We start from the raw sequence: 10142 nt of genomic DNA, 5'->3' as shown, positions 1-10142 counted from the left end.
TAACGGATCTCTTACGAGAAGATCATGCAAATATGTCATCTCCCTAGAAAGAAGAGATTAAGCATTAAGTAGATTACTTGTCTCAAGGGTAGATGATCAGCATGATCAGATCAACGCTCTAAAGGCCCAATAAATAGAGGATCCAGCTAGCTAAGTACTCAATGTATGAGAAAAATTCAATAAAACTTAGAGGGAGAATGTTTATAACTTGATTGTTGGAGGATCATAAAGTCGGCACCACGCCGGTATCACCTTTTTTTTTTTTTTTTTTTGAGAAAGAAACTAATTGCTAAACACATGCCCATACTTTTATTACATTACACTCTATCAGGGATTCTAGCATTTTGCCCTTATTTTAAAAAAAAAAATTAGCAATATATCCCTGTTTTGAAACTTGATTTTAATAAAATCGAGTTTCAATCAAAAAAACTCGATTGATTTAAAATTGAGTTATGCCAAATGAAACTTTAAAAAAAAAAAAATTGTGGAACTCGAGTTCATAGAGCTTGAGTTCCCTACCTATAGCTGCGTTCAAGGAGTCTTATAATAGCGTTTTAAATAGAACTCGAGTTCTATGAACTTGAGTTCCATGCAAGTTTTCATTTTTATTTTTATTTTTTTAAAGTTTCATACCTATAGCTGCATTCAGGGAGTCCTATAATGATGTTTTAAATGGAACTCAAGCTCCATGAACTCAAGTTCCATGCAATTATTTATTTATTTATTTTTAAAGTTTGATCGCCCCATACTCGATTTTCTACCAATCGAGTTTTTTGATTAAAACTCGATTTTATTAAAATCAAGTTTCAAAACGGAGTCATGGACCTAAATAATTTCAAAACAGGGACATATTGCTAAATTTTTTAAAAAATAAGGGCAAAATGCTAGAATTCCCACACTCTATCACCAAACTCAAACACATTACCTAACCCAAAGTACCACTACAAAAGATTATATTGGTTTGTGGTGGCGTGGTGTGGAGGTTTCTGGTTTCTAGATTGGCGATTGGCATGGAATGGCAAGGTTGTTGTGTTTCTCTGGGGACGCGATTTGGTAGGTCTTGTGATGGGTTTCAGGATCGAGTTGTTCTGGGTTGTCGATGGGTTGATCGGTGGTTGGTGGGTTGATTTGTGGTTGATGGGTTGATCAATGGTTGATGGGTTTGTTGATGGGTTGTTCGTGGGTTTAGATAGGTTCCAGATTTGATAAGTTTTGGATTTAATGGGTTTTAGGATCGATGGTTATGGGTTGTTGATCGGTGGTGTTGCCGTGGGTTTAAGTTTGAATGAGTAGTGGGTTTTGCTAGGTTGGGTTTGCTGAGTTGTGATTGATCGGTGGGTTGCTGTGGGTTGTGGTAGGTTGTGGTGGGTTGTGGTGAGGTTATCAAGTGCATGCTTTCTATTCTTGGTTTCTCATTTTTTGCTTTCTTGGGCAAGATAACCAAAGGTTAGCTCTTTGTGGTGCTTTCAATGGTGGGTGGTGTGACTAGGAAGCTTGGCGGCGGCGGTGGTGGATAGTTGAGAGAGAGAGTAAAAGAAACATAGAGAGAGAGAGAGAGAGAGAGAGATAAAAGGTCAATCATGTAAAATATTTTTTATGGAACAATCATAAAAATACTAAGTGATATTTTAATGCAAAAAAACCCCTCCAAATAGAAAAAAAGAAAAAAGGTATATGTGTTTTGTTATGTTTATCTATTAAGGTTTTTTACAAATGAAAATTTATTTTCATGTTTTTAAATTTAAAATTCTATCTATGATTCATAAGGATGTTTTGTGGCTAGATAGAACTCAAGTACATTATATGTAAATTATGTTATTTTGAGTAATATATATTTATAAAATTTTAAAATTGTAAGAACTTTAAAACTATATAATGAACATCTTAGCATCTGAATTTTATTAAGATTAATTTAAAATTAATGTAAATTACATATTTTGTACTTGACATTTAGGCCTTTTAAATGTGTCAATTTGATTCGTAACTTTTTGTTATTGTATAATTGTATAGAAAATATTGACATGACTAACGATCAAAATAAAATATAAATTTTCTTGCCACTTGGAGTGCCACATGGCCTAAGCTATAAAAATAAAAACCAATTGTATGTGTAAATGCATCCTTCAACTTCATTTTTTTTTGGGGCACTTTCTCATATTTCCTTTAAACTTTCCTTGGAAACAAACACATTCAAAAAAAATTACAAAACCAAAGATTAAGCCTCATCCACTTAGAAGAAATGCCATTTTCTTGGCATCCCAACAGAAACCAAGAATCAATTACTGTCAATGCTTAAATCCCAAACCCATACTCTCTACTCTCCTGAAATGGCACCCATAGACCCACACTCTTTCATGGACTTATCCCATAGACTCTCTACTCCCCTGACCCTAAGAGGTAATGGGGATTGGGGCCTCCTCTGCCTATTTGATGCTTTAAGATTGCATTGCATTTTTGACTATGACTATGAAGATTATTTATTTGGATACCAAGAGAAAATGAGGGGCTTAATCTTTGGTTTTGAGTTTTAATTTTTTTAATTTTTTATTTATGTGTTTGTTTCCCAATAAAGTTTTCAAGAAAGATGAGAAAGTGCAAAAAGAAAGAAAGAATAAAAAAAAAAAAAAAAAAAAAAAAAAAAAGAGATTGAAGATGTGTTTACATGTGCACTTTTTTTATTATTTTTTTATTCAAAGTTTAGGCCACATGGCAGTCCAAGTGGCAATCTATGTAGCAAGAAAATTATATTTTATTTTGGCTGTTAGCAATGTTAGCATTTTCCATTCATCATGTAAAGACATGGACCATTTTAACACAATACTAAAATGTTAGGGATCGAATTAACCCATTTAAAAGACCAGAGATCAGATTGACACACAATGTAAAAGTTAAGGACCATTTATGTAATTTACCCTTAAAAATAATATTGAAATTTGGAGTTTGTTTTATAATTATACCTATAATTAAATTGCAATATACAAACTATTTTTTCTGAAGAATTATTATTATATAAAGAATTCAAGATCATATTATCAATTTTTTTTTATCACTTTTAAAAAGAAATGGTAATGTTCTTTAATTTTAATTAGTACTCTTACTTCTTTGTTTGTTTGTTTTTTTGTTTTTTAGATTTTGAATCTTAAAAGATATAGATAGAATAAGCAAGAATTTTTCAATGGATTTTTATTTATTTTTTATTTTTAAGAAACACACATACAAGAATGAGAAATGAGGTTCTCACACAAAGACACACCACAAACTACACTAAAAAACTATAATAACTTTTTCAATGAATTTTGAAGTATAACAAGTATAACAACTCATTAATTGTAATATATATAAAGAATGTGAAAAATATATTGCAGAGAAATAGATCAATTATGGGAGCACAATTGGCCCCCTAACCCCCACGGGTCTCCGTCCTTGTCTGCCTTGGCGTCCATTTGCCAATATAAAGCATACATCACAATCTCAATTGTATGGGAATTAATGTCTTAACTAGGAGAATAATAAGATTTGCCTCATCTATCTACCCTCTTTTAACTAGGAAGAAATAAATAAATAAAATAAAAACTCTTCCAATCTAAACTATTTAGGACACTTGATTGTTACTTAAAGTTACAACTTCCTTTTTAAAAATTAATATTATTATATATTTTGAAAATCTAATCGTTGAATTGCATGTTCTTTATGCTTCTAATACACATGTCAAATTTTATGTTAATTAGATGTTATTTACTATCTGATCCATAAACATAGATATTGAGTGAAGTTGTAGCCTTCGGCTACAACAATGTTTTTAGCCAAAATTTGTCAAACTAGTTTGGCTCTAAACTTGTTTGTAATTAATGGTTCCAACACCACTCAATATTTTTTTTATTGAATAATTATAATAAATCCACAATTAGATTACATTTTCTTCTCATATCCTTCTTAGTTGCAAAAATTTCCAAAAAATCAAAGATTAATGTTTATGTTATCGACAAATGTTTAAATTTCAAGTTTTTGTAATATAAGATTATACAAAAAAAAAAAAAAAAATCTTTATGAATCAAATAGTAAATAATATCTGATTGGAATGAAATTTAACACGCGAGTTAAGAATATAAAGAACATGCAATCCAATGGTTAGATTTTCAAAATATATAACCATGTTAATTTTTTTAGTGGGTGTTAGAGCCATTGGCTCAAAATATGTTTGAAGCCAAACTTTATCCTTACACATATTTAGGATTTAGATTCAGAATGATACAATATGTATTTACAATATACCCAAGTAATGCCATATTCCCCCTCAAAAAAGAAAAGAAAAAAGTAATGCCATATTAACAGAGTGCGCATAACAATTACATTTAGAAACACTAATAACAATAAATTAATTAACACCCTCCCCTTCCCCCTAGCTAATTACGAAGAGAGATGGGTACATATGATAGGACTAGAGGACCTTTTGGAAAGTCCTCGCGTTGCACATTTTTCTTTTACTTACAATCATTGTCCATAGGGCACTAGCAAGAAGTGTTACTTACATATTTTTCGTAAACAAAAGTTGGACAATCATTATAGTCTCTAAAAGTGCATTGGTGCTTCCATCCCCTCGTGTTGCACATTTTTCTTTTACTTACAATCATTGTCCATAGGGCACTAGCAAGGAGTGTTACATACATATTTTTCATAAACAAAAGTTGGACAAAAGGAGTGTTACAATCATTGTCCAGAGGGCACTAGCTCGAGCATTTGTTGAACAGAGATGATCTTTTTTTTTTGGTTCCATGTAATGGGTTTGCTTTCATCAACTAGTGTGCTCTGTTTTGATAGTTTTGTGGTTGGTGGGTAAGTGCAAGACAATGAAGAGGATTCAGATAGAGCATTGAAGGGGATTGAAGGCATTCTGTCACAATAGTTGAGAGAAAAAGCAGAAAGGTGAAGAGAATGAAAATAGCCGTTGAGAGCTGCGCACCGTTTTGATTAAATGATTCTCCAAGCTTCTTGTGCGATGAACAGAACACGCAAGGTTTTCATCTGTTGAGCGCACCATTTTCCTCAGCACACTCCAAAGCCATGAACAGTACGCGCAAGAGGCTTGTGCGTTTATGAGATTATTGTTTCAGCTCTTAGAATGAAACAGTGCGTAGAGAACTCAAACGAAACGGTATGTAGAGAGAAAACTTGCATTTCAGCCTTGCACTTCCTCAGCTTCAGCGTATGCGTGGGTCCTAGCAGTAAACGCAAACACAAAACGTAAACGCCAATTAAGTTGAATCCAAACTAATACATAGTCTCTAAAAGTGCACTGGTGCTTCCGTCCCCTCTTTACTAGCTCATCTGTAATGAAAAAAACCATTCAAATGGGACTTTGGAGGCAGCACTTGCCAATTTAAATACCTCTACACAATCACTTATAAGAACCATTCATATATGTCTTCTATTAATACGGAACACTGCCATGGAGGCTTCCCCTTGCTGGAGAGGATCTTGCACATCTCTAACAAAGTTGATAAACTTCAAATTATCCACCACAGAGGCCTCTTTATCGCAAGTTTATTGATACAATTCTGGAAAAGCCTCCTTAAGAGTCTGATCTCAGCACCATATATATGTCATGCCAAAATTTTACACAAGCCTCACGTGTGATAAACGGAGAGAATTATCCCATTCTCTCCTAATGTATTTCCACAAACAAGCACCATCAGGCCATTGTCTGGTTAAGCCCATGTATCCCATATACAACCATAATTCTTCTCCAGCATGCTTTGCCATAAGGCTTCTCGTTCCATAGCAAGCCATCAAAGCCATTTCCCCAAAAGAGCTTGATTAAAAGTTAGCAGATTTCTAACACCCAACCCTCCACACTGCGTAGGCTCACAAATTTTAGTCCAATTGACAAAGTGAAACTCAAACTTATCACCTGCACGGCTGCACTGCACCACCCCATAAGAAATCATGTTGCAACTCATTGATATGATGAGCTACACTTACTAGGATAGAAAATAACAACAAATGCATAGGAGGATTAGAGAGACTCTAATCTTTTGAATTCACAAGTGACAGGACACCAACTGTTGTGAATCATATTTCAGAAGAAATCATGAAAATTACATCACCTCTACCTCCAAAGATAATGTCCCTGCCAACCAGCACGACTCCATTTTTTTCCAAAATGAAATCCATATTGCATATTGTTTTTGCCTTGAAAGTGGAGCCCAAGGGAGTCCCAAGTACAAACCTCCCCTGACCCCAAGTTCGGCCACTGTGGTTTAATTCACAGTTTCAGGTGAATAAATGGTCTTTTGGTTCTGGTTTCCTTGGGCTTAGGCGTTCAAGAAGCCGAACAAAGTATTAGGTTGTGTTTTAAATTCGAGAACCACCAAATTGTTATGTGTTTGGCTGAAACCTTTTCATTCCTTGTAATTCCGCCTTTTTGGTATTATCTGCGTTCCCCAAGTATTGCCTTCTACAAATTGACACATAAATTATCCCTCTTCATTTTGACCTTTCTGAATCAATAAAGTTCTGCTAGTCTCTCTAAGGCTTCTCAGAAAGCTCTAATCCTGGTTCAATCAATCAAATTCATGAGAGCTGACTGAAGCCAGGTTGCTCCCTCCTTCCCAAATAACAAATTTCACATAAAACCTTGCCCTGTTCTATCAAACATAAGTCCATAAGTATAAAACATAAAGACTGTAAGTATTAGACATTCTTAATACAAAACATAGAGACTGTAGTATTATACTTTCCACTGCAGTGTAAACTGAAACTATAAGTTGGAGCTACTAGTGTATGGCAGATAGTGACTTCTGAAAAAGGAATATAGCCTTCAATGTCTTTCACACATACTCCAGAGTGAACTTTAAACTTGCTCCTTGTGCATGGAAGCCATTACAGTTGATACTTTGTTGTGAGTTCATTTGAGTATAATACTTCAGCTAGCCCTGTTTGAGGGACAGACCATCTTGATCTGGAAAACATATAATGTATTCACTTTCACAAAGAAATAATGCAAAAGCATTTTTTTTGCTCTTCCCTTTTTCCAATTCATTAATACAATATCTTCTTATTCTTCTTCTTTTAATAATTGTATCTATGTAGCAATTGGACAGAGATGCAAAACTCCTTGACATGGTTAGTTCAGATTATTTCAGTAGTGAATGCTTTGGACTATTCAAAATAACCTAGCCACTCTGACAACTCTTGCAGACATTAAGACATCTAGTGTCATTGACCTCAGAATTCTGGTCTAGAAAAACTGACTCATATTAATTTATTACTTAAAAAAAAAAAGAAAAAAAAAAAAAGGCAATGCACAAAATAGATTTTAAATTTGAATAAAACAGCCATACCAATTTTTTTTAATAGAGAGAGCGAGAGAGGTATAGTTTCCACTGTAGTGTAAAATGAAACTAAAAGTTTGAACTACTTGTGTATGGCAATATTGAGAAGAAAAAGAACTTCATATCACCAAGACTAAATGCGTAGCAGATCATAAACAAGCATCAAACTGCATTTTCAGCATTACTTACTAGAGTTATACTTATTCCAGCCTCAATTAGATCGAACAGTGATTTTTGAAAAAGAAATTACAACCTTCGATGTCTTTCACATAGCCTCCAAAGTGAACTTCAAGCTTGCCCCTCATGCATCCCACAGTTAGATCAGGTATATCATGTCAAGAGTGCTAAATTCATCTGTTTTCCTCCTTTGTTGCCACGAAAACACATTCTTTAGCCTAAAATCAACCTACCGTCAAGCAGATATATAAACTTAAAGGCTCAAGCTCAAATTGGAGAAATGACAAAAGGCAAGCTAGAGTATCATTTCATGCACAAAAATAAAAATTTCTAGTAACATAGAGCAAATTCATTGAAGAAATTAACTTTTATAAGGAACCCACAAAGGGGGAAAAAAATCCTTGTAAAAACAGCAAAACACTGAATATTCAACCACCATTCATGTATGCAAATTGCTTTTAAAAAAAAAAAGAATTTATCAAACGAACATTTACTGAACCTACATTTCCAGACTTGGCCAAGCCTTGAATCAATAATACATATACATCAGACGCCCCGAATATTAACTTCCAACTGCTCGATCCTCCGAGCAAGATCATGCTTCCCACAATTCTTCAACCCATCAGTAACCATATCGAAACACCGCGAAATCGGCGTCAAACCAAACTCAGTCATTTCCACCAAATAATTAGACGCCTCCACAAACTTCCCTCCCCTCCCACACATTGTTATCAACATGGTATACACCGGCCTATTCGGGGCGTGCCCCTTCACCTTCATCTCGCTAAAGAAACAAAACGCATCATCAAACTGCCCCCTCCTACACATTGCCTTTATCAAAGGCGCATACAAGCTCGGAAACGGCTTATGCCCTTTCTCAATCGAATCGTTCAGCAACCTAAACGCCTCATCCACCATCCCCGCCTTCGACACCGTGGGGATCAAAATCTTATACGTATTAATATCCGGTGAAAGGCCTAATTTACACACTGAATTGAAAAGACTGACACAAAATTCGACCTCTTCGTCGTTAGACTTGGAAATTGACTCGATTAACGAGTTAAAAGTTTCGAGGTCGGGCACGAAGCCCTGTTTCGCCATTTTTCTGGCCATATCCTTGGCTGCCTCGAGATGGCCGGCGTTTAACAGGCCTTCCATGAGGAGATCGCGGCCGCGGACCGGCGGATTGAGGCCTTTTCGGCTCATTTCCTCGAGAAAGTCTTGCGCCTCTCTCAATTTCCCGGAGGAACACCAGGCATTGACGAGGACGGCGTAGGTTCGCTTGTTCGGGGCGAGGTTTTTCCGAACCATGCGGCGGATTAAGGCGTAGGCGCCATGGAAGAGCTTCGCTTCGCAGAGAGAGAAGAGAAGGGAGTTGTGGATTTCGATAGTTTGCGGACAGTTTAGGGTTTTGTGTCTGCCTCGAGATGGCCGGCGTTTAACAGGCCTTCCATGAGGAGATCGCGGCCGCGGACCGGCGGATTGAGGCCTTTTCGGCTCATTTCCTCGAGAAAGTCTTGCGCCTCTCTCAATTTCCCGGCGGAACACCAGGCATTGACGAGGACGGCGTAGGTTCGCTTGTTCGGGGCGAGGTTTTTCCGAACCATGCGGCGGATTAAGGCGTAGGCGCCATGGAAGAGCTTCGCTTCGCAGAGAGAGAAGAGAAGGGAGTTGTGGATTTCGATAGTTTGCGGACAGTTTAGGGTTTTGTGGGTTTTGTTGAAGATTTCGACGGCTTGGTCTATAAGGCCGTGCTTGCCGTACTGTTCGATCAAGAACGACACCGTTTCGGGGGAGAGGGAGAAGGAGTGGGATTGGGATTTGTTGAAGCGGTGGACGAGGTCCCACATGGTTTGGAACTTGCGAGCGCGAGCGAGGGATTTGATGAGTTCTTCGAACTCGAGAGAGGTGGGGTGGTAGTTGGGCTGAGTTAAGGCCCAGTTGAAGAAGCGGTGGGACTCGGTGGCGGCGGAGGAGCAGGCGCGGAGGACGCGGAAGACGAGCTCGGAGGTGACGCGGAGGGAGAGCTTGTTGAGGGTTCGCTCCAGGTAGAAGTCGCGGCGGACGATGTTTGAGACGTGGTGGATTGCGGCGAAGTATTGGTCGTTGTTTGAGACGGCGTTGTTTTTATTAGGCGATTCATTGGTGGCGGTGGTGAGGGCTCTTGAGAAAGAGAGGATGAGGGGAAGAGTATGGGTTTTGGTTTTGGGTGTGTTTGTTTTGTAAAGGAGGAGAAAGAGTTGAGTGAGTTTGAGCTTTGTGGACTGAAAGAGCATTTGATTTTTTTAAGGGTTGATTTGAGGTTGCGTGATTTGTTGGGGCGAGAATGAGTGAGCTCAGCTAAATAATGGCTATAAAATTGGACCTTCACAAGCCATGTTAAAATTCGAGATTTCTTTCGCTTAAAAATAAATAAATAAATAAAAATTCCACAGATTTGCATAAAAATGACCAACATCAGTTTATATAAATTATGTAAATTTACAAGTTTGCTATTATAATCGGGTCAAAATGGCCAAAAAGTGCTATTGTGTCATTTTGGCCACTATAACAGTTTAAATTTATAATGACATTATTCATTTTGCATTTAGTTGTTTATTTTTGAAGACGAAGAAAGAAAGTAGATAGTGGTTG

General features: G+C 36.8%; 1 protein-coding gene across 3 annotated transcripts; it reads right to left on the bottom strand.

The window, feature by feature from the left end:
- Positions 1-4560: 4560 nt before the first annotated feature.
- LOC112026273 (pentatricopeptide repeat-containing protein At5g18390, mitochondrial) lies at positions 4561-9834 on the bottom strand. 3 transcript variants are annotated; one of them, XM_065773653.1, is made up of 4 exons: positions 9032-9834; positions 8012-8735; positions 7585-7726; positions 4561-6958 (listed from the first exon to the last, which is right to left on the bottom strand). In XM_065773653.1, the coding sequence occupies exons 1-2, from the start codon at positions 9782-9784 to the stop codon at positions 8055-8057; spliced, it is 1434 nt and encodes a 477-aa protein (XP_065629725.1). In that variant the 5' UTR covers positions 9785-9834; the 3' UTR covers positions 4561-6958; positions 7585-7726; positions 8012-8054. The 3 variants fall into 3 exon arrangements, with proteins under 3 accessions (XP_065629725.1, XP_065629723.1, XP_065629724.1); XM_065773651.1 differs by lacking the exon at positions 9032-9834 and having other exon boundaries at positions 4561-6644; positions 6734-6958; positions 8012-8919; XM_065773652.1 differs by lacking the exon at positions 9032-9834 and having other exon boundaries at positions 7585-7737; positions 8012-8919.
- Positions 9835-10142: the final 308 nt, after the last annotated feature.

This window comes from Quercus suber, unplaced genomic scaffold (assembly GCF_002906115.3).
Source record: "Quercus suber isolate HL8 unplaced genomic scaffold, Cork oak 2.0 scaffold_78, whole genome shotgun sequence".
In the NCBI taxonomy this organism is placed as follows: Eukaryota; Viridiplantae; Streptophyta; class Magnoliopsida; order Fagales; family Fagaceae; genus Quercus; species Quercus suber.
Note: the sequence above shows the minus strand (reverse complement) of the source record. Positions and strands in the feature narration are given on the sequence as shown.